At 37.9% G+C, this 25,910-nt stretch overlaps 1 protein-coding gene across 1 annotated transcript; it reads left to right on the top strand.

Annotated features, from left to right (window-relative positions):
• Positions 1–242: 242 nt before the first annotated feature.
• LOC139708639 (ubiquitin carboxyl-terminal hydrolase 16-like) lies at positions 243–25,278 on the top strand (the record flags this gene model as incomplete). Its single annotated transcript, XM_071620578.1, has 9 exons — positions 243–349; positions 4,818–4,971; positions 9,993–10,078; positions 12,523–12,639; positions 14,817–14,920; positions 20,586–20,698; positions 22,217–22,326; positions 24,085–24,132; positions 25,132–25,278. Coding segments are annotated over exons 2-9 (831 nt in total), but the record flags the coding sequence as incomplete, so codon positions are not given.
• Between the last annotated feature and the right edge of the window lie 632 nt (positions 25,279–25,910).

Genomic DNA, 25,910 nt, shown 5'->3' with positions numbered 1-25,910 from the left:
TCAAATTTTGCCACGATCGCTTAAACTATCATCCTCATTTATCCCTATTATTATTCTTTTGAAATATTTATTTTTTTATTTCACTAACATTGACTAGTTTTATTTTTTGATTTATTTTGTGAAAAATGATATTATTACTTATTGAAAAAATTCCATAACCAAAATGTAAATGCTTTTTTAATCTAGATATTTCTTGATTAAGGAAAGAAATGAGTATTGTATTGCTTCCGGTTTAGAGATCGTGAGAAATTATCTTCTCGCAAGTGGTAAGGAGAGGTGCCAATGTGGTCATGTTTTGATACTAGAATGCAGTGTGGGATCAAAATATCTCAGTCTGAGCTATAACCAAGTAAGTATAATCTACGGTTTATCGAGATTCGTGGTGCTGTCGTGATTTACATTTGATGACACTTTTATTGATTTTTCAGAGAGGGGGTGTGTACAGGTAGAGACCTAGCTGACGTTGTCGTTAGGTTAGAGATGTGGTGGATCGGATGGATGATCAGTGCACTGGCATGGTGTGTGGCCGTGGGACACGAGCATGGATGTGTATTAGTAGTGACACAGATGTAGAACTTCAAGCAAGCTAGGCATGCACTGATGGTATGTCACGATCACGCTGGGAGGTGTGGTGCACGGTGGTGCGGTGGTTTATAATACGGCTATACCCGCGTTGGGTGGTGGCTGTGTAAATGTGTGGTGTTGATATGACTGTGAATGTGAACAAGAGATATATTGCCTATTGGAGACGTACAATGTATCGACTGTACCTAGAAATATCCCGTTTGCGGCAGTTTAAGCATTGTTAAGGGTTTTTCCAACTTGTAAACAAATCAGGCAAATTATTTCAACCATTTCATATATCATAGACAGGATTATTCATTAACGCAATTGTTTTCATAAAAGAAATTTACCATTGACCAACGCAGTTTTCATGATTTACCAGGGCAAAACCCGGCACAATTTTTGCCGATAAGGGCGATATGCGACGTACTATTTCTGCTTGCGGCACGATGTACAATCCCTATTACGCGCGTGCTCCTCGATCTTTAGCTGAACGCCTTCACATGTCTTGCGAACATTGCGTAAGCGCCAATTCCCATTGCGAAAGCACATGAAAATAGCGGGCGCACATGCATTGGCCGCAAACAAGATCGCACAGGCCTCGAATTAACCGACGGCCACCGACGGCCATGGCCGTCGGTGCCCCTCTCGTTGGCCGCAGTGCCTTTTGTTTTTTGATCAAAGTTACGGCCAAAAAAAATGTGCCCTTTTTCTTGGGGCCGTGGTGCCCTTTTAGAATGAAAGTTATTATTTATGATGTATGATATGCCCTTTCTCAAAGTCTCTTTAATAAGCTTGAACAACTTTCCTGATCTCAAATATCATACCTTCAGTTCACTCGCGTCCTGCCTGTATATCTGATTCAAACTCAAAGTATCTTTCCGAGGTACGAGACGACGTGTACGTACATGTACGCCCGACCGGCTTTTACCGTCCCGACTGCCTCCGCAGCGCAGCGGCCGCGAGTATGTACTAGCTAGGCAGCGCATATTCAGATAGAGTAGTAAAGAGTGAACACCAAGTTCACCAAGAAAAAAGAAAAATCCCACGATGCCAAGGTGTGCCAGACTGGGGAATGGGGAGGGGTGGAGTAGAGACCAATCAACAGAAGAAATCGCGCGTACTGGCGCATTCTTGGAGGTCATGAACTGTCTGTCACAGACTAATCATAGCAATCTACATGCGCACGCAAATTCCTTTGCCTTGTGGTTTTGCCAGCCAGCTGTCGGAATGTGCTTTGAAGTTTCATGGCAGCCTGGCCTGGCTGGCCTGAAAGGGTGTCGAGTTTCAATCAATACCTACTGTTGTTTTATTCCTGTTTTAAAAAATGTCGTTTCACCTGATAGAAACGTGGAGATCGGGAATGTGTTACAGCTGTAGGGAAGAGGTTTTTGTTGTGTGTTGCACTTTGTGTGTGTGTGTGTGTGTGTGTGTTTGTTTGTTTTTCTCGGTTTGTTTTTCTTCTTTCTTTTTTCATAAACACCAAACATGCCCTTTCCAATGTGGCCTTGGTGCCCCTCTGACTGACTTAAGTGCCCTGGCCTCTTGGAAAAAGTGCCCTTTTCTAAATGGCCTTGCCCCTCCAAAATCCTATTTTGAGGCCTGTCGCAATTCTGGCGGTGTTGTTGATGTCTTTCTCGTGTTTTTCAGAATTTTTTCGATGGTAACATCTACTTTCCGAACAAAAATGGCGGCCCACATCGGCTCGCGAAAGTTCTATTTTATGTGAGGATATGTTTTCAAAATCCATGAGCATCAGGAAAACGACAAAAAATCAAGTTTCTTGGACCATTATTTCTTAATTGTTATGTTAAGAAGTACCGAAAATTTTATTTTGGATGCGATATGTTGTCATTTAGGTGAGAAAATTTCACTTTCGTCAGAGATTGTGCCCATTTTATCGCTTGGTTTTTGTTGATTGCTAGTGTGTTAGTATATGTGTAGTGTGCATGTAACAGTGCAATGCTGTGTTTAGCGGTATATTATCGTGTATGTTGTACCTGCCGCGAACGGCTGCACGGCCGCTTACTGCCGCAGTTACTCTATGTACTACCAGAAGCTAGACACCCCCCCCCCAGTTGATTTTAGTATAGATTTGTGGCTAAGTGTCCGACACAGCGACACAACACTTTTTTACATTGAAACCGATACCCCTCTATTTACAGCATTGCGTGTAGCGTAAAGAACGAACTTTCATGCGTGAGAATACGCGCAGTGGTTTTGCATTCTTCACTTGGGATTTGGTGATGTCAAAATATTTCTGAAAATCCCGATAATAAACAAGATCAATAGCAAAACAATGATACAGTAGATTATAAATGCACCATTGGCAGATGATTGGAAAAGAATGAGATTTTCTATGTGCATTTCACACATAGAGTCTATTGTCAGTGGCGGGTAGGGGTGTTGGTTTCAAATACGGCGCAACTGAGTGTGTCAAAATAATGACCTGCACGTTTGAAGCATTTTCAATGCGCACATTGTGAATTCAGAGTATTTTATTGACATGAGAGTAAAATATCAGGCAAATTGTGAGATATTCTATTTTTAAAGGGTGTGTACAGTTCTGGTCGAGGTGAAGATTTAGCTTTTAACGTTTTGCGAGATATTCAGAAACCACTCTATATGATGTCAAAGAGCATACAGTTCTAAGGGGTATCAAAAGTTTATTCGATGAAAATCGGTTTTGAAATGGCTGAGATATCCAAAAACAAGGTGAAACAAAGAGATCCTAATAAAGTTGTGGCATGTTGCCATTTATTATTAGCACTTTTTTGGATATCTCGGCCATTTGAAAACCAATTTTCATCAAATAAACGTTGAATCCTTCTTAAAATTACATGCTCTTTTATATTTCATAAGAGGCTTTTCGTTACTTCACTTAGGAATGTTCAAAACATGAATCCCTACCTCAACCAGTGCTGTACAGTCCCTTTAAGTATCTATTTTGTATTGACCGAAATACAAAGTTGTAATAGGGTGCCGATGTGTTGGACACCCAGCCATACTACTCATTGACCTTTTTTCAATTAAAATACCTTGTATCTTTAATTTCCCTCACGCCTCAGGAGCTACCTATAATTAGATATTATTAATTATTATTATTAATTTCACTCAACTTAAAGTTAGAAAATGATTTACCACAGATTCATATCCAAAGCCCATGCCAGGGCTCAAATTGTTGACTCTACCACACGTGCAGAATTCTCAGTGACAAACGCAAGTGACTTTTTTTACTGTGCACCGGTGCAAAGCTCATCACCCACCATTTTACTTGACTGCCCATTCTCCCATTGATGAAATTGAAGCATGTAAATCTAGTGTCAGTTAATCGCAAAGACATTACATGTAGAAGTTTCTACAGTCTATTAATTAGTAATGAAATTTTCTTCAATTCTTTTTCCTCCTGTTTCCTCTGGTTATTTACGTGTATCCTCTAATTTCTCTTGATTTGTATTCATGTTAGAATGTTCCAGCGTATTTCACCCCGTCCCACGCGTACTTTAGATTTTATACACGAGAAGGCCATTGTGCAAGGGTGGTCGATCTAAAAATAGGTGGTCGATGAGTAGTAGACTTTAAGGACTATATGGAATGATGTGATATGCATGCTGCAGTGACAATAGAATGTACTGGCTTATGATTTGTGATAAGTGGCTGAACTCTGGTTGGTGGCTGAAAACTGGTGGCTTTACTCTCTAAAGTCTAAATATGCATGCATAAAATTTAGTGCTAGATTTTATCTATACGCTGTGTTCACAGTTCTTGTACCAACCACCTTAAACCTGTATAGACAATTGTTTATCATCATGGATTGTTTCCACACATCTTTTTTTTTTTTGGGGGGGGGGGGGTGTCATAATTTTACAAGAGTTTTGTAAGCTCTTTCATATGATGTGATAACTTTTTTTTTTTTTTTTCCATTGTTCAAGTGCGCAAGCCTGAGGGCACTTCTGTCTGGCAGGTGATGATATGTGTGCAGATAAGGAAATTATATGATCAGTTTTAAATTGTTCAGACTCAATTTAAGAACCTGGCTTAGTGATGGGTGTATTGTGAGTTTATTAAACTCAAGTGTTTGTTTGCTTTTTTGTTTTGTATTTAATAGCAGAATATTGTTTAAGCATGAAGACTACTGTTTCACCTCACACTAAGTGTGACAAGAGTTAAAAACTGACAAAGCCACACTCTTTTCAAATATCTAGTATTCACTGGCTTGGAATTATTTCAGCTCGTCATTCTTTTTGCTGTAGATGCCATACAGTTTTTAATCGAGTGATGTGACATTGGATATTGGCTCAATGCGAGTAAAGGAGAACACCACTGGATCTTCGGATATGGGTAAGAAGCGCAACAGAACGAAGCAAACGGACTACCACAACACTTCAGATGAGGAAACAACCAAAGGTAGGTGTATTGTTATTACCTCTGCGAAGGAGGTTGTTTTTGTCGGCATTGGTTTGTTTGTTTGTTTGATTGTTTGTTTGTTTGATTGTTTGATTGTTTGATTGTTTGATTGTTTGATTGTTTGTTTGTTTGTTTGTTTGTTTGTTTGTGTTCAAAATAAATCGAAAGTTGTGAACTGATTTTGATGAAACTTGCAAGAAAAGTTGATAATGGCACAGGGAACAAATGATTAGATTTTGGTAGTGATCCGGGATTTTTACATTAAGTTTTGAAGGATTTTTATGCCTGGTTTACATGCTGGTTGTTAGTACACATCAACAATTGTACGCATGTTAGTCTTGCATGTGACATCCAAAGGGTATGATAAATGTATTGCACTGTGCTGCTAATTTAGGACAGTTTGAAAAAAAAAGTGATTCTACAATCAAATGCAAGAACATTAAGTGACAGGATGCCAAAAATACATTGTGCCAGCTTGCTTGTGAAATACCAAATGTTTTCTTGTGGGATAATGGAATTTTATCAAGGGTCTGGAATGTTTCATTGGACTTAGCCTGCTAGCTGCAATTACTTGAGAATGTTCATTGTGATGCTAGGGTAGTGTGAAGGTAACAACATCATACTGTATACGCTGTTATTTTCACGTACTGATATTTTCGCGAAGGACGAAGTCATAGACTTTTTTTGTGAGATGTTTTCGCGAGTAGACGCCGACGCTTACATGAATTCTCTATTCACAAAGCATATGGAGACATTTTCATGTGTTGTAAATTCGCGAAAAATTAAACCCTCGCGAAAATAACACTTTATACAGTACTGTACAAGCTGAAATTTTCGCGAATCGCCTTTGAACCGCAAAAATAACAACACGCAAAAACAACGCAGGGAAATGAAAATCAAGCCATGCCATGTGCTGCAGGATCGCGCCAAAATTATAGTGCCGTACAGTACACTACTGGTACTCGTACATGTAGCTAGCTACGTACGTAAGTCTAGCACACAGCTACTGTAGGAGGATTGACCAAGCTATGTACGCAAAGCTGAGGCAGTGTGGATTATTATTGCATGGATTACAACAGCATGCTGGCGTGATGCATCCTCTTACCATTTAACAGAAAAGTAAGTAGACCATAATAATTTTGTTTTATTTAAGCATTATAAGCACGTATCCATTTTCATCGTGCATGTTATTTTAACGTCCACTTGCAAACATGTATGTATCCCGTCCTGCGCTGAGCCTACAAAATGTAGCTACATTGTAGCCTTCAGCTTGTCGACTGTGCATGCACGTCGCACAGTACAGCTAACTATACAGTCCTGTAGCTGTTTAAAGTGCGTTCAGTCTACTCTTGCAGCTGCATTCTTGGTGTTTGCCTGTCGATGTCCGGCATGAATTTCGAAAGTCCTTGTAAAGTATTACTTTTTGATATTTGTTTTACTTTCAAATTGAGAAAGTACTAGTACTTACACGTATGAGGTACTTTTAGTTGTAATAGACAACTATAGTTTTTTTGTGACAACACGCGAAAATGTCCTCCAAGTAGCAATTCGCGAAAATATCTGTACGCGAAAATTTTAGCTCGTACAGTGTATACAGTACCTGATATTACAAATCTTAGCAAACAGAGTTTTGTATGCTCAGAGCCATATCTAGATCTACAATATGTATGTACAAATGTACACTGTATCTTGTCCAAAAAAAAAAAAAATCTTCTCTTGGACTGAGCCATCATACAACTGAACATGTAGTACAGCATTGAGTGAGCAGTGAAGATGAGTTTCAGTTTCAGTCTAATAAAAGCATGTTAATCATAAGGGCTGGGCTGATGCAAATGTAGAAAAAATAACCAATATATTTAGTATTTTGTTACATTAGTGCTTTGGGGAAATACTTTATGAAAGTACTTTGAATAAATTTCTTCTTGGAGTAAACATTATATCTTTGATAGGTGCAGTTTGGTTCACATTTCTAGGAATATCTAGCTGAACTTTGAATCAAATTATCTTTCAGAAATTTATAGTACTGGACAGATACAACTTTAATTCTGGCAGGCATTTGCATCATAATGCACATCACCCCATCGAATGCTAAAATGGGGTCATGTACTTGTGTATTTCCAGCTAGTATCATTAAAGTACACATTGCAATATATTGTCTGGGGAGGATTTTACCAACAAGATGGTCTTTAACTACCTAGTAGATTTCATAAAGGAGTAGAGAAGTACACATGTATACATTGTTTATTCCCACATCCATGACTTGTGAATATGAAAATGTTTAAATGTTCTAACTTCTTGACATTGTGTACATAATGTTTGTTGTTTAATCGAGGTTATGAATATTCAGTGTCGATCATCCTGTTATTGGCATGTTTTTGTAAAAGAAGTATAGTTGTTGACACATGTATGTTGTGGGCATGTTTTTGTAAGAAGTATCAATTTATGATTTAGCTTGAAGGAATGGTATAGGATCAGTGGAGATGAGGATTGAGCTTTTAACTTTTTGTGAGATACATGAGAGACCACTCATGAAATGTTACAGAGCATACCATTCTAATAGGAATTCAAAGTTTATTTAATGCAAATCCGTTTTGATATGGCTGAGATAGTAAAAAACATAGTAAAAGAGAGCAATCCAACCAAAAAATTTAGAAGGATTCTTTAGTTTGGATATCTCGGCCATTTCAAAGCCAATTTCTATCAAGTAAACATTGAATACCTGTTGGAATTAAGATGCTCTTTCATATTTCATACTATTTGAAGAGGTTTCTTATTATCTCACCGAAAAAATCAGAGACTTGAAGCCAGGTCTCAACTTAAACTATACAGGTACCATCCCTTTAATGGGATCGTATAGTTTTGGTTGAGACCTAACTTCAGGTTTCTAACATTTTGGGGTGAGATAATGAGAAACCACTCACGAAATATGAAAGATCATGTAATTCCAAGAGGAATTCAATGTTTATTTGATAAAAATTGGTTTTGAAATGGCCGAGATATGCAAAATAGTGCAATCCTAATAAAAGGTGGGTCCCACCTTTTATCATGATCACTTTATTTTACATTGTTTTTGGATGTCTCAGCCATTCTAAAACCGATTTTCATAAAATAAACTTCGAATTCATCTTTAGAATGGTATGCTCTGTACTATTTCCTAAGTGGTTTTTTGGTAAGCCTACATTTGTAATCCTTGCCTTCACCAATACTGTACCATCCCTTTAATGGGAAGTGAGTCCTTGACATTGTATTCTTGAGCTTTAACCCGTTGAGGACGGTTTGATTTTGCTTCAACAGGCATTTCCCATAGACACCTGCCCGAGTATACTCGGGACTCGTCCTCAATGGGTTAAAGGCCCGTTAATAGCATGAGGAAACATGGATGGTCAAATTGGATTGATCTTCATTCGCTGCCCACTGGGTTACATTTGAAAACCATGTACTGTAAAAGTGGATATTTTCGCGCTTGGCCGGGTGAGAAGGGTTTCGCATGTTTTTAATTCCGCGGAATCAAGGCATCAACTACTGGCTCACATGGCATGCAAAAATATTCGCATGCTTTTATTTTCACGCTAGGTTCTGGTTGCGCGAAATGCGCGAAAATTTCAACACCGCGAAACTTTCCACTTTTACAGTATAGCGCCCATTAGCCACGTGTCAGCAAATATGTGCTTTGAAGCATATACTCATCGGTAACGGTCGACTCCAGTTGAGATCCTTCGGCTGTGTGTAATGTACATTACATCTAGAGATCAGTAATAAACCTGTACCTGATTCATTACAGGGATTCATGAATATAACTGAACTATAGGCCAGCCTTCCCACTACTTGGCATCCCGACACTACTGGTTCTTTAACATGACTGTCATACTATAGCATGAATGACACTTTCTCATGTAAAGCAGTACACCTGGGGAAGAAAAAGAAAATTCTGATAAACAGTCAAGAGATGAATGAATTTTTAGATTTTTTCGTTTTTTTTTTTTTTTTTTTTTAATCAAAGAGGACAAATATCAAGGAAGTTTGCATTGCCATTAGAATGTCAATTTAGTCTTTATGAAATAATGAAATATTGCTAAGTTCACATTTTCTCAAAAGATTACTTTATCGCTTCTATTGTTGAATATAAATTGAGGACATTTTGTTCCAGTGTACATGATCTAACAAGAGGGAGTCATAATCTTGGATTTGTAGGATTTGGAGGTCAATGCTAAGCACATGGTAGACCTACACTATTGTATTTAGCCGTTGTGTACGTACAAAAATAGCTCAATTAAGTACAATCTTTATCACAGTTATCGATTTATAGGCAAGAATATGAACAGCAAAGGGCTTTGAAGTGAAAGAAAATGTTTTTAAATACTCAGCCCTACAAAATACATTGATTCTAAGTAAAAAATGATAAATAGACACAGCAGCAAACTATAGAAGTAATGTTTTGCTACTGTTATTAAAACATCTGCGTTAGTATACAGTAAATAGCTGTTTTGGATATTGTGTGTTATGATTTTAGCAGTTATCATAACAGTCCATTTTCTTCACAACAAACTCGTCAAGCACATTATGCACTTTATTGGAGTCTATTTCCATAGATGTAGTCATTCAGTCAGACTGAACTGAAGTAGAAGAAAATGAAGAGAGATTTTATATTGCCACATATTACAGTAATCCGCCATATTGAAGAAAGCTTTTAATGCCTCTGTTGAATGATGAATAGTAGTCATGACATGTCTGAAGCTTCCAGGGCAAAATTGCCAATACTACACAATGTTAAAAAGCAACTGATGTACAACTGTTAGTGTATTATGCTCCCTGTAAAGAAATTAGGATTTCCATTGCATGCTATTAAAATGACATCTCCCGATGTAAGGTTGTCAGCTCCTTTGACTGATGTTAGGTCATCGGTATCACACGTTTGTTTATGTTGATGTAGCTCTGCACTTTATCCAGTAAAACTTGGACTGTAGCTCATTTGTGCATGTACTGTATAATGAAAAGATGTCTTTCTTTTGATTGAATCCAAGGCAAAGGATGTACTCACCTGGAGAAGTCTGTGAGCTTGAACAGTGTGAAGAAAGGCCTAAAGAACTGTGGCTTTGGCCAGTGTACAGTGAGTACCAGAGCATCGTAACCCTTTGAGTCTCGGGGGAATTCCCTGTAGAAATCACCATTGTGTCATTATTACATAATATATCTTTTAATAGCATTTTTAAATTACACTGCATATATACAGTTGTATATCTTGTATTGGAGGAAGATTGATAAAAGTTACATACATTTGCTCAATCATTAATAATGTAGAAACTAAATTTACAATGTAGTTGATGAGGTGACGATATCGTGGCCTCACAAGTTTTCCGATGGCCTGCATACAAATACAAATGCAATAAATTTCATTCTTTGACAAATATAAAATACATTTTAATATCATGTTTGCCTTATATTCTCTGCATACACAGTATGAGTGTATGTGTCATTTATTTTGATTGTGAATTTCTCGGAGAATGAGTCGAAGTTGCCATATTAGTGAACCAAAATTATTCAAGGAGAGCATGAAATTGTGTAATTGGCATGATTCCTCTTACATGTCAAAATGTTCTTTTTCTGGATGTCTAATTTTTTTTAGACAATAGTTTGTACTTACACTGTAGAAAGCAGTGTTACACAATGTTTGAGTCAGCTTTGATATGTAGCCATTTCAAGTGCACCGATTTGTCAAGATTTCATCAAAGTCAGACCTAAAATGAGGAAGTTGTGAAATCTTTTAAGTTTCATGTGTGTACGCTTTCATAAAAGAGTAATCACCTTTCATTGTACACAAATTGAATGATGTCATCATCTCACATTTTTACCACCAACTGGTTTCATAATCTTCATCAAATTTCCTTTTGTCATGAAATCATGCAAATATGTTGAATCCTTCACATCAAATGTTGTCTAAGTAATACCATAACCCACTGAAAATGATTGTTAACCCATTCCATACTGAATTCTGAAATCCCCATAGACTTTAATACGCAGACCACCAGGTTCCCGTATGGAACGGGTTAAGGGAAATTTATGGCTGTGGTTATCAAAATTACCAGCCAAAGCCATGATTCTATGATATTTATGTGCAACTTTCTTCTCTTATGTCATGTTTTACTGACATTACATGTAGTCTCATTCTCCTCTGATCATCATAATAGATTACCGTGAACATAGTGAGAATCGCACTTTGATATTGATCAGCATACGTCATGTGTGTACCGTTATATTCCTGTATCTTCAGCAGTTTGCTAGAAGATTTCCTATAAAACAGTTAGAATGTGTAAAGATCAGGCAGCAAATTCAAATTTATTCAAATTGATGAATCCAACCAGAGTACAGGTGTTCAAATGTATGCCCATCATTTTTCATCCTGGCTACTACCGAAACACTGAATAGATGAGTGCTTGATATTCATTTGTGCCAATGAAATGCAATTTGTCACTCAGATACAATGGAAATTCAAATTTATTTGAAAATGCAGCAACCTCCATGCAAGACTCCAGAGACAGAGGGCAAGAAAAGATTTTTTTTTGCCATGAACGCACTGTGAACCACAACCGAGACTCTAAAAATATCTCGCCACTTGAGTGCCGTGTGCCGAGTGTGACAGCTTGCCCCAGTATGCATATTACATGTAATTGTGTGTATTGTATACACACTGGGGACGCAAGTGGAAAGTTTGTGGATGTTTTGAGCTGTGTGTTGTCATGTGACGTGTTTGGTCGGGGGCGGCACTAATTGAAGAGATCCTGTAGCAGGAAACTAAGACACTGTACAGTTTTACCGAGAAGACTTTTACGGCTATAGCATGGTAATTTAATGGTGCTCACAACTGCCAGTGTCAGAGAATTTGTAGTTCTGTCAAGAGAACCCAGTTTAAAAGCATCGTAAAGAGTCTAGCAACACAACAAGGTAAAGCAAGTGGTATGGTTTCACATCTTTTAAGTGTTTGTAGGGATTAGTTTTGTTGATTGTGCACGCGTCTCGTGGTGGTGGTATTATACGTAATACGGTACATGATTTACAACGTTACGTTCAGCAAAGTTTCCATTCACATAGATTGCATATGAGCCGTCTTCGCTCACAGATTTCTGTGTTTTATAGCTTCCCTCTTGTAGCACCAGTGGTTTTGTGTTTAATTGGTAGTAATATCTTTAAATCTGTATCAGAAAGAAATTTCTTCAGTTCAAATTAAGAGTTTGATTTCACCTTTGTGAGCTTGCACGTAGTGTTTTCTGCCGGCTTTGTCACTCTTGTGTTGACTCAATGTCAAACGAATAGCAATCAAAACCTTTTTTGCGAACTGAAGAAATTTGCTTTTGATATCTAGAAATTTACCAATCAGATTATTAACCTCCTCCAGGAATGTTTACATCTGTTTTGGTTGATTTTCTTGGGTAATACTTTTGATTTGCATGACTGAGCTGCATAATTTACTCTTGAATAATGCAATGACAATTGACATGTGAATACACAATATGTACACAATGTGTTCTAACACCACAAGTCCATCTCGATACGCAGCCATGTACCAATGATAAAGGAGGAGGCGGTAGCAGTCAGCGAGTGAGTTGTGCAGATGAGGTTGACGGAGAAGTTTTCGAACCTGTGATCTGGCTCTGCTTGCAATGTGGACATCAGGTTGGTGTAATCCTAGCGTGGCACTTGTGCCTCCTTGAAATTAAATTCTGCGCGTGAGTAGACAAAAAACATAATAAGAGTTAGTAAAGACCTAATGACACACAGAGTTGAAATGAGTAATGTCATGGACTTGAATGGTTTCTTCATGTTGCAGTCAAAGAACATTGCAAACATCGAAGGGAGCTCATACAAGATGTACATGTAGGCATCTGTAGAAGGCATGTTGGATTATGTACAATGTATGTATTAGTGGGTGATATCCAGATTTACAACTGTTTTGTTTTAATGGTAAAATTTAAGGTCAGCTGAACCATCGCTAGCTTCAAACTGGTCTATGTTTGCCATGCTGGGATGATACATTTAATGTAGATGAAGTGGTACATTTGTATGCATTATTTCCTCAGACATTCAGCATTGCACATAAATACATATGAAGTGAACATACGTTATAGAGAGCAGTGAGTTGCACTCTAATTTCCTCTTGTCAAATTTATGAGGTACATTGTAGATAAAAGTGGCTGAGGTACACTCAAAAAATATGTTTAAGAATGACAAGCTCTCAATCTTTTGTTGTTTTTTATTCCTCTTTTCCATTGGCGACTCGTGTTTGCCAAAGTCGGTCGCCCTTGAGAGGTGGAATGAATTCTGTTCAGTTTCTTCACATTCATTGATCAATGTTTATGGTGGTTCAATTACATTTGGAAAATTGCTGTCATCAACTATAATTTCAAGAGAACTACTGTCCCTTATGATTTCTAAATGGATGTGAGCTCAGTAACATCCTCTTGTTTTTATGCCTCCGCCACGAAGTGGTGCCGGAGGCATTATGTTTTCGGGTTGTCCGTCCGTCCGTACGTACGTCCGTCCGCTTTTGTTTATGCGATAACTTGAGTAATATTGACTGGAATTTTACCAAACTTGGTCCAAGTATAAAGTATGATGTTGCAATTATTTGATAAGATTTTGGGTGAAATCGGCCAAAGGTCAAAGGTCAAGGTCAAATCATGAAATTGTATCTGTTTACGTGATAACTCAAGACTGGATCGAGCAAATTTCACCAAACTTTGTCGGATGATGTATGATGGGGTAATTACTTGATAAGTTTTTTAGTGAAATCGGACAGAGGTCAAAGGTCAAAGATCAAGGTCAAATCCTAAAATTTATCTGTTTACGTGATAACTCAAAACTCTATGAAGCAGCTTTCACCAAACTTGGTCCAAGGATGATGTATGATGGGACAATCAGTTGAGTAGATTTTAGTGACATTGGCAAGAGGTCAAAGGTCAAAAGGTCAAGGTCAAATGCAAAAAATGTTGCTATTTCCCCCATATCTATGCAATGCCCAAAGGTATTTTCTTGAAACTTAGTGTAGACATGTACTACTGCATAAAGATTCTCCAAAGAGAGTTTCATGTTATAAGGTCAAAGGTCAAAAGGTCAAAGGTTAGGTGAAAATGTTGCAATATCACTTTTCTCACAAATGGTTCAATGTATCTTCATGAAACTTGGTGCATACGCATGTACTGACTGGCAGGGATTATCTAGGGAATTATGGGGTCGTGGGTCAATAGTCAGGAGGGTCAAAGGTCAAGGTCAACTCCTCAAAATTTTACTATTTTCCTCATATACTAGTATATGCAATGCTTGCATTATTAGTTTTAAAACTTAATATATACATGCGTTACCTAATGGAGATTCTCCAGGAAATTTTCAGCCAGAAGGTCAAAGGTCAAAGGTTAAGGGTCAAAGGCCAGGTTTCAATGCCCCCCCCCCAAAAAAAAAAAAAAAAACCAAACAAACAAACAAACAAAAAACAACAACTATTTTGTACTGTAATTACACTCTTTCTTCATACCTTGGAAATTACTCAATGCATAAACTTATAAAAGGGTCCGTCAGAAGTCAAGTACAAATTCTCAATTCCCTAAATATGTGTACATGCACTCTTAGACAATTACACGTATAGCAAACCCTGTTCAAGGAAAGCGAACATTCAAGATATTTCTGTCAAACCTGTCTTTTCAATATTTTGCCAGTTTTATATGAAACTGTCATCACACATTGTGAAGACATTGTACTATACACCTATTGGGAGAATCATGCATTATGGCGGAGGCATCAGTCGCCATAGCGACATTTCTAGTTTTTCTCTTGTGACCATCCTCATCTGTATGCAGGGTTGCTGTCGAAACAGTCCAGCCCAACATGCTCTGAAGCACTTTGAGACGCCCCGGTCTGGTACGCACGCTCTCGCCGTTTGCCTGGCCAATTGGAACGTATGGTAAGACTTAACTCACAGGCTGATCATGCACTATTTCATATTTCTCTCATATCTCTTTCTATTTCTCTATCTATTTATCTCAGTCCTTCCCCCTCCCTCTGCACAGTAGCCATTTCATTCTTTTCCCCCTCTTCATCTCACTCTTTCCCTCTCTTTCCCATTCTCTTTTTCTTTCTGTGTTCATCACACATCGGAGCAGATAGCCTTTTCTTGTGTCATGAAACTTGTGGGAAATGCCAATCATGAAAAAATTACAAGTGTGTTACATGTACTGGATTTTAGAGACAAAAACTTTCGCATGCATTATATGTATGCTAATCGCAAATCATGGCTCCTCATAATATTCACGAAAGTTTTACGCATGTGAAAATTTCTGGTTTTACAGTAATTGATATGCACTGTCTGTGTGTTTTCAAAATATGCTTTTTGATTTATAGTCCCACAGATACACCTGTAGTTGAAAGTGTAAGCACAATTGAGCAGGTCACACCATTCTAGCATTCCCTATTTAAGGCATGACTGCCTGCTACTGTGATGCTTCATGAATTTAGTTTGGTTTGCCAAACATAAATGTGTACAGGAATCATTCTTCTCCCACAGTTACACTTTGACACTTGTTTGGAATTGTGATGGTGCTTGTGCAGTCAATACCTTGACATGGTTTATGAAGGCAAGTTCTATTAAAACCAGAAATACTCACATGAATAAAAGTTTCACAAATGTCATGGGAAGTAAAAATTTACGAACAGCTATAAATGCAAGCAAAAGTGCTTTTTTACACAATGCATTGAATGCCAGTGACGATTTGCGAAAGTTTCATCCAACAAAAAAAGGATTGTTGGCTCCAATGTGCAAAAGTTTCATGCTGCGAATGTTTTTGGTTTGTAGTTAATATCATGTACACTCTTTTGCGCGATTCATCTTGTATTTGTGGGAAGAGAGAGGTAGCATAATGATGTCTACATAGGCACTTGATACCACAGTACAAGTTGTTGAACTCAAATGGGTCCACCATGTTGCAAGGTTCACTCTCTTGTCATCAGTGTACACAACCCATAATGTATGATAGGCCCGTTTATTCTGACAATTGGAGTCAAAAGGGGCCTGAACTTTCAATCCGAGCATAATCTTCGTCAGAGGCAAAATGACAATTGCCATTAGGAATACAGATAGCAGCAGTTCAAGGTCAAAATACTGTCAACTTTAATACTAAAGGCTGCATTCAACAAATGTTTCGATTCTACCCCTTACAGGAAAGACAAGTGATAATTGTGCATAGTAGCTGAAACTTGCCCTACATACATTTTTTTTTTAGCTTCCTCGTCCCTGAACCAATGATTGTGACATGGTTAAATATCATGCGAATGGCAGCCAGAATTCATGCCGCTGTTACAGCATCCTCTTTAACCCAATGTGTGCTTTGAATGGTGATTAGCACAGAGAGCTCCATAGCATTGTATACATTATCCAAAGTCCCTGGCGCAGAAAGGGTTAAGATACCACCCGCTGTGGTTAAGTATCTCTGAAGGTCAGTCTCTGTTGGGAGGGAGGGGCTTCAAGATGTGATGTTGCTCCTTTCAGAAGTAGAAAATAATGACTTGTCTTTTCATGGGTTTAAAAAAAGAATTGCCACCTGTAGACCATGAGGAATTGAGTAACAGGAAAATATGTCTGAACGAAGATGATACATACTTCAATTTTAAAAAATAGAAATACTGTACCAAATACAAGACATTGCATACAGTGTAGGATACATACTGTACATTGTGTCATCAAAGCGCCTTTTCCAAGTGGGGTACATGCACCAAAGGCTTTGTGCTTGTTAGATATGATGAACAAACAAACAGACAAAACCAAAAGCTTGATATCAGTTAAAATTTAGTGTCTCTTGCTTCGCTATATTTCTGATATAATAGCTTTTCATATGAATAGGCAGCAAAGTATGCAGAAATGCATATGAGTGTGTAGGTAATAAAGTGTGTCATTTTTCTAGGCTAGAATTGTAAGACCACTCGAGTACTGTACCTTTGCCTGATAGCAAAAAAAAAAAAAGAAAAAAATCCAAGATACCAAATATATGTGTACTTTTTTGTGATAATCAACTCACAATACCCATTTCCAGCGAAACTTGACATCTAGGGTTTTTGAATCTTAATTCCCACAGAGAATAAAAAAATATGGTTATTTTCTGTGTGACAAAGCACTATGGAAACTCAAAACCCAAGGATTGACAAAAATAGAAAATAGAATTGAAAAGCTCTTTGTCAGAGCTTCTTACAGCTTTGGCATGCGATCTTCATTCGTGTTGCCAAGTACTGTACTGCACTGCACATGCACTAAAATGTTGTAATGTAAACTTGTTGATGCATTGACATGCACTTTGAGGTCCTGTTGCGGTACAGGTAGACACAGTATCGGAGCAAAGCAAATCAAATATCAAAAAGTTAAAGAGCATTCACCTTATTAAAGGCAGAATCCTTCCCTTGTATACGGTTAATATTTTCTTCTTTTTTTGTGTGTCTTGTACAGTGAATATGGCACTTATAAATGTAATGTTCATATTGATATAGATCTTGTTCAGAGTTAATTTGTACTGTATTTCCATGTTCTAATATTGTCCTTTTCTTCTTGCATGCTTAAGTGTTGTATGTCCACAATTGAATAATATGGTGTGAATATTGGGTCATTATGTGGAATTACCTCCTTAAAAATCTATGGATAAGTGCTCACCTCTTGAATCATTAAATCATGCCAGAATTTGCCCAGTTACCAAATCAGAGAGCCCTACACTGTATGGTATTATGGGTTTTCATTGGGATGGCTACCAGTACCAGCAGTCCGACTGGCAGTATGGCAGAGTTGTCTGAAAATCTTATAAAGTGAAGAATTTGAACTGAAATTCTATGCATATTTCTTGACTCTTCTTTCGATGTTGTGGACAGAGTCTTGTCTTGTATGGGTCAGCTCTCTTTAAAGAGTCCCATTTGGAATTTTTAGCCTTGTAGCTACCTATTAGAACAATTAAGTGTAACCCTGCATCCCCCCTGACTTGCCAGGAAGTGAATCATAAAGAGATAGGGCAGCACTTTAACTTGACAAAAGTAGCATCACTTGATAAGTCCCGTGAAGCAGCAACGTGTGGGAGTACTGAGTCGTGCTGCATAGCCCCTGAATCATTTGAATAACTCACTTAATCTCACTGCCCTTCTAGTACGGTGGCAAGCATCATTCTATGGGTGCATATTGTGGCAAGCGAAAGTATAAAGACATACACGGTGTATCTCAAGAGCAAAACCAGTGGAGTATTCAGTAACAATGAATTTTGTCATTGGATAATGGATAATTGTTTCAACCCAAGGGAGGGACACTTTCACTGCTCCAGACACATCAATTACTGTATGCTTGTCACAGTGAAGTGGATGTCAACATGACTTTTACACTCTGTATAAAACTGTTCCTTTCATACAGTCCACACACAGGCAACTGATCACAAATTTGAAAGTGTGTAGTGCTGACAGATTAGTAGACACAATGCACATGATCATATTAGATATACTGAGGGTGGATCCCTACCACCAGTGAGATCACAATTGGACAATCATTTCTCTTTTATGTTTGTTTAATGTACAGTATCAAGTCTTGCAGAAATTTGCAGGCAGAAATTATTATTTTTTCAAAATCAAATAATTTGCAGCTCTGAGTTTCACTGAATATCCTGTAAGTACATTGTACTGCAAAAAACTGGTCCATTTTCGTGTGTCGTTCATTCCGCAAAATCAAGATAAGAACTACCGGAACATTAAGCAAGCAAAAATATTTGTCTGCTTTTATTCTCATGCTAGTTTTTGGTTGTGTGAAATGCGGGGGGAAAAAAAAAATCACTTTTACGGTATAAAAATTGATAAAAGATGTACAGCAAGTTCATATGTAATGGAACTGGCTCAAAATATGTTCCAGATCAGAAATGAGTACAACTATCTGCCAGTATTGGACAGAATCTGTAACCTAATAGTCTTCTAAAATATTTTACTGATTCAAGGATCAGTTATGAATGTAGCATCTTTATTAAAGCTTTTGCTGGTTCTCAAACTGACATACACTATGATCTGTGGCCAAACTAGTTCTTAAGGAGGGCAAGGTTTTTATTCTACCATGAGAAATACTAGGTAGCACTGAAGCAGAGCTCTATTAATGCTAACAATCATTAAAAAAAAAACTACCCAAATTGTTTTCCTTTGATTTGATAGGTTAAATCAGTGTATTTTGTAATTGTGAGCGGGTACTAAAGTCATGCGCAGATAAGATCAAGGTCAGGGGTAATTTTCACAATTACCTCCATATACAGTGTATGTTGCCAGACTTGAAAATCCTGTATTTGTTATCCTGTGGCCAAGACTGCATGTACTGTATTCCTGTTCATGTGTACATCATGTTATAAATGATAGCTTACTTGTTTTTTTCTCTATAGTGGCCTACTGTAAAACGAGGAATTTTCGCGTGCATTTTAATTTCGCGAATTTCGCAAGCGCCAAAATTCGCGAAATTAAAATGCCCTCGAAAGTTTTTGTCTACACTACATGCATTGAACGCCAGTAGCAATTCGCGAAAATTTCATGCCACGAAAAAGGCTGTCGGCTCCTATTCACGAAAATTTCATGCCGCGAATATATCATGTTTTACAGTATTCTGGCCGCAAAAATATTTTGATCTAAAAAGGAATGTATTGGTTTGAAGTAAAAGGAAATATAACAATCCATTTTGAATCATATTTGCCTAATTGGGCCACCAAACATTAACCTTTTTGGCAATTTGGTAGCCCAATATCAATTCTCAGTGGTCCTGGGCTACTGCTAATGTCGAACCTTGGGTAATGATACCTTCACATTCAGTAGTACTTGTTCATACATTTAGATTATGATGATCTAATCTTTTTCACTCATAAATGAGCTTTGAAAGTATTGGCCACAAATTAAAATTTCCCTTATAAAAAACGATAGTGTTCTGTGCAATGCTTACATTTTCCTGGCCCATGCAAGTGCACGTACACTGTGTGTGTTGACTGGATGTGGAGATTTGCGCAATGAAATAATGCCACATGATTGTTGCTGTGGGATGGCCGCTTTGAGTCATTCCCTGAGACTAAATTAAGGTCGTAGCCTGCTCCAGAGGTTTGGAGAGTGTCGCCATCTGATTGGTTGCTTGACAAGTCTTAAGAAACGACTCAGACCACATGCAAGATCTCATGATTCTTACGAGCATGAGAGAACCTGAGGCAAAGGTGCTGGTCATGGCAGTCCTAAGTAAGAGTGACCATGAATCAATGATCTACACCTTTACTATTGAAGGAGTCAACATTCATCTGTAGAGGTCAATATTTGTTGTCCTCAACTTTGTATACTTGTAGCAGTCAATAATTGTTGCAGTCGGTGTTTAAAGCAGTCTACAACAGTGTATGATTTGGAGCCACCAGTATCTGAAGCAGTGAATATTGGTAGCAGTCGAGGTTTGATGCAGTCAATATTTGTAGAAGTCAATATTTTTGTAGCAGTCAATATTTTTTTTGCATTCAATATTTGTAGCAGTAATAGTGGACAATATCTTTGCAGCAACCAGTATATATTTATGCTGTCAGTCTTTTTATGTTGCCACTGTCTATCTTGTCCAGGTGTTATAAATGCGATGAGGCCATTAATCCAGCGGAGAGCAAGAAACTTGCAGAGTGCATGGACTGGATCAAGAGACAAGCTTTGCAGCAGCGGTCTGCAGAGAAAGCCTCCGGTAAGCGCAATTTATGCAGTCCTCACTCAAACAGGAAGCGTGGAGTGACAGGGAGCTGTGTGCACTCTGACAGGATGTGGCATAATTTTAGAGTTCGAAATATGATGTAGTGTAATACCGCACTGTCAAATCAGCTGTCCTTGAGGGGAAGAGAGTAAAGATAGAGAAATGGATGGATGGATGGATAGATCTAGATAAACAGAAGGTCAGAGAATAGATAGATAGAAAACCAGAGGAAATCCAATTTCCCAATTCACCTCAACAATTCGATTACAGACTGAAATATGAAACCACTCTGTTATGTCTGCTGTATAATCTCATTCTTTTTTTGTTTTATTTTGTTCTGCAATATGTAGAAAGTTTGGGAAGGATTTCCGCCATTTTGGAATTATTTCATTATGTGATTCATCGTAGAAGGTGACAGCCCTCTTTCATAAGTTTTTCCGGTTCATGCAAAACTTTTTCCATGTAAGCTTGTTACAGCATGACTTGTTAGATTAGCACAATCTAGTTTAATGATATAAATGCTCATCAGAGAGAAAGAAAGGGATCCAGTGCTATCTTCCTACAAGTACTTGATAAAAATTGTGTATTATAGCATGTTGCAGTTGCTCTCCTTTGAAAGGCCTGACGCATGATATGACTATTAAGGTGTATTTTGTGAACTAGACACAGTTGTACGCATGACGTTTGACCTGTCTGTACGTCCTTTTCAAGCCAATATATGAACCAGGGCCTTGTTGCATAAAAGTTGCGATCAAACATAAATCAGGAAATCAAACATAAGTCTGTGAATACTCAATTCTGATTGGCTGATGCCTTACTTATGTTTGATTTTCTGACTTACGTTTGATTTCATCTTTTTATGCAACAGGGCCCATATCTTTCTTTCTGTAGAGCACTGACCCTTTGAATCACCCCTTCAGTATAATCTAGGGTCATCGTTTACTTTGGTCTGTTGTGACCTATGACATGTGAATTATTCGAAATCCAGTAATAATACCTAAAGCTTTGATGCAAGTTGTCTCTTAATCAATAAGCACAGGTTTATACATTACATAATTCACTTCTGTATGGTAGTCACATCAATCATTGATGCATGGGGAGATGTAAATATAAACACACTTACACCTTTGAAGACACTGAACACTGTAGACATTTTTGGAAGCAGTTTGTACCGATAACCCTCTTGTGTTGGCTCTAGATGGAAGATACTTATTGATATTGATGATAACTTTTTATTACATCTTTGTAAATAGTTACAGTGATCTATGTTGGGGTACTCATTGCACTCTCTCTGACTCTCTCAATTCCATGGGGACCATTTCAGCAAGGTGGCCGATTTCCGGCACTTGCTCTTTTAATTTAACTGCTTTGAAGATTATAGACACGATGCTACGCTGATTATGGCATTTTGTTTTGTTTCATTTTTTTGTCCACTGGCAATATCCTCTCATCCTTTTTAAGATTTGCTTTGTTTGTTTTGTTTCTGTGTTTTTAATTTTGTCTGGCCTGCAGGCAAGAAGAAGAGTAAGGACTTAGACAGCGATGAGAGCCATGTGCGGACCTCTGCCTCCCCAATCAGGTCCCCCCTCCTCAGCCGAGATGGACCCCTGCCAAAGGTCAAGGTATGGGCGTATAGTAATACTGTAAAAGTGGAAATTTTCGCTGTGTTGAAATTTTCACGCTTTTCGCGCAACCAGCAACTAGCGCGAAAATAAAAGCACGCGAATATTTTTGCTTGCCATGTGTTCCTGTGCGTGATGTCTTGATTCCGTGGAATTAAAAACACACGGGAAACTCTTCTCACCTGGCCAAGCGCAAAAAATTCGTCGCGCGAAAATATCCACTTTTACAGTACCTGCCAAAGGCGGTAAGGCCATAATACCAGCTAGTATGCTTTCTCGTATACCAGCACCCTGGTCACATGAACAAACCCACATTCCGCTTGCCTCCCTCAGTAGCACGCCACCTTAGTTGTGCCTTATATCCACTGCACAAGCACATCATCCTCCCGCAATAACATTAAAAGGGAAATTCCATCCTGATATAATGTTGCTTTGTATACAAATGTACAACAGAAAAGTCATAGAAGTAAATCAGTTTTTGTTGTTGTTGTTGTTGTTGTTGTTGGTTTTTTTTTTTGGGGGGGGGGGATACAGACACACAGAAAAAGAGTTTGATTTATAAAAGTTTACAACAGTAAGAACAGGTGAAAACCGTGTGATGTAAATCCCGAGTTTTTGTTTGTTTGTATTTAATAAAAAAATGTCACTAGTATTCATTTTTTTCAAGTAATTTGGCACAGAGAGAACATGCCCATCAAGGAGAACACACAAAATGGTGTTACTCTTATCACATACAAAGATTATGCCTGAAGAAAAATATTCTGAGGAGAAAAATGAAACTTTGTGAATGTCTGTGTACAAACCAAATGGAGACCTGCACAAAACCTAAATCACAGTTAGCAACTTTTCTTACTTTCTATTAAAACTTTTATAGATCATAAATCTTTTTATACATCTCATTTTGTCCTCTAATTTTCACTGATATATGTCTCTGATCTTCCTGTTTTTTTTTGCAATAAAAAAATAACACGCTTAATATCAGGATACAATTTCCCGTTAACATCCGACTAGGTATCCATGTATACCAGTATGTAACCGGGTGTTGTGTATAACTTGTCTTGCTGAAGGATTCAAGTGGTGTTGCGAGGTTTATTGACCTGTAGACCCTCATATTTAAAACTTTGTGTGCATCCACTATATTTTGAACACTGCAAGATCTATACTGGATTCACAAAATAGGCATAGAAGCCTGATGTGCCAGATGATGATTCATTCATTCGTTCGTTCGTTCGTTCGTTCGTTCGTCCATTCATTTGTGCAGCAGGATGTGTCTTGTCAATACAAGGCACATTGTGACCATGCTGACTATTTGCTGACTATTGCTAGTTACCTGCTGGAGAGTCCAGAGTCAAAATTCAGTTTGTGGGGAGAAATGGTTTGAGTGAAGGAGCTCTACTACCGCTGAAGAGCTCAGATGACAATTGTCTAACTTGAAGAAGTAGAAAAGAAATAAATTGATAAGGAAAAAGGGTCAATTCTACAGTTCGTTTGATTTATGTTTTCTTCAGTCCATGCCTACTGTCAAGAGAAATGCTCAGACTTATCATTTCTGACTGTGAATACTTGATCATGTTCCATTCTGCCTGTGATCGTAGAACCGCTGAAAACATGCAGGTCATTTATTGTCTAGGTTTGTGAACTTTTCTGTCTTACAAATTGTACTTATCATCTTGATTGTGACCAGATATACACTTGTATGCAAGACTGCACTAGATGATACACCTTGATTTCTCCTCTGGATTTTTTTTCCTTCTGCAGGGATTGAACAATTTAGGAAACACCTGTTTCTTTAATGCAGTTATGCAGGCAAGTTCAACTCTGTTTCATTTCAGAACTTACAATGTAAATTCCAAGTTGAGTGTGTAGAGACTACAAAATTATGGAAATCCTTTTGATAGTGACGTAACCTGTTTGTTTGAAAGTGAACAAAAATACATTAAAAATGAATACCCCCTTTATGATGTCATTCTCATATGTTGCATTATTTTGATATATTGATAGACTGAAACTCCTCTCTCTTGTTAGTGGGTATGTCTATGTGATGCTTCATATTCAAACCTAATTTTAGGTTTTGTGTTAAAGTGGAAGGCTACTAACTGATCAGTGGGAATCAGTGGGAATGCTGAGGGATGATTGTTCCAATCCTTGTGGGATTCATTTAAGAGTACATTATATATCTACTGTTGTGTAAAAATTCATTGCTTCGGTCATGGTCTCATATTCAAGTAATGTGCAGTTTAATGTTTCCAGGTTAGCGTGCCTGGTCAGTGACGGGGCATTAAACTGGACATTACTTGAATATGAGACCATTCTGAAGCAATGAATTTTCACACAACAGTAGATATATAATGTACTCTAAAATGAATCCCATAAGGATTGGAACAATCATCCCTCAGTATTCCTACTGATTCCCACTGATCGGTTACTAGCCATCCCCTTTAATATGAATAATATATATGGATATCCCATTCAGAGTACATTGTCTTTTGGTGCTTTAAATTATATTAACTTATACAAAAGATTGCACTTCTAAACAATTCTGTGAAAAGTTCAGAATTGAATGAGATGTTGAGATCAGTTCTTACACTGTGGACTTTATAGTTGTGATATTTTTGCTATTGTCAAGTTGCTATGACATACTCATGACATCATACGAGTGTCATGCAATTGAAGAAATTTAATGGAGGTTGATTCTGACAAATTTTATTGTCAAGCGACATTTGACCTCAGCAGACCGTGAGTTCCTCTAGATCCTAAAAATATGCCTCTATGACAAAAGATTTGGCTTATTCCTACTGCCTGTAGAACTTGACCCAGACCCACGTGCTTCGGTCTCTGCTGCATGAGAAGTGGTCGTCGGGGAAACAGGTGGACGTTCCCTTGGATACCCATCTCTCTGTCGCCACCAATCAGAACGGATGTGGCGGGAAGGACATTGACAAGGAGGCCCTTGTGAGTTTTGGTTTCGTTGTCGAGCTTGAGAGTTGGTTTCCTGCAGTGTTCACTGGGATATGAAAGTGATGCTTACACTCTTTAAAGGGAATGACCAGGCAGACACTGCTATACGATGACAAAACTCGGGTTTCGGTTTGGGTTTGGCGTGTTGGAATTCAGAGCTTAGATTTGACTTTGAGCTGCAGGATGATGGCTGGAGTTATACTGAAGAAGGTCAGGAATCTGTAACTGATGGCACTTCAAACACATCTCCAGTAATTGCATTAATTAGGATTTCAAATATTATTAGAAAAGGTTTCAGGTGTTTTGAAACCGTGGATGAGAAGGGTAAGTCCCAACTATGAATTACTACTATGATTTTACATGCTTGAGTGCATTCGTTGCTGTCACTGTCTCAAACTATAAAATTTGAATAATGAGATAGTTAAACCTCAATCAGAACCAGCTCACATCACATCACAAAAGATTGTACTTTAAGGGATCAAACTTGAAGTTTTCACAAGTTTTGTTACCAACAAAATTCCTGACATTTTTAAATCATAGATTATATTGAAAAGGAAAGTTCTAAGCAGTATTAAAAAAAGCTCCTTTACATTTAACCCAATGAGGACGAGACTCGAGTATGCTCG

Source organism: Diadema antillarum, unplaced genomic scaffold (genome assembly GCF_040938485.1).
Source record: "Diadema antillarum isolate AM-2024a unplaced genomic scaffold, OU_Dant_1.0 seq00001360_RagTag, whole genome shotgun sequence".
Taxonomy (NCBI): Eukaryota; Metazoa; Echinodermata; class Echinoidea; order Diadematoida; family Diadematidae; genus Diadema; species Diadema antillarum.
The sequence above is the reverse complement of the archived record's forward strand: the minus strand, read 5'-3'. Positions and strand labels throughout refer to the sequence as shown.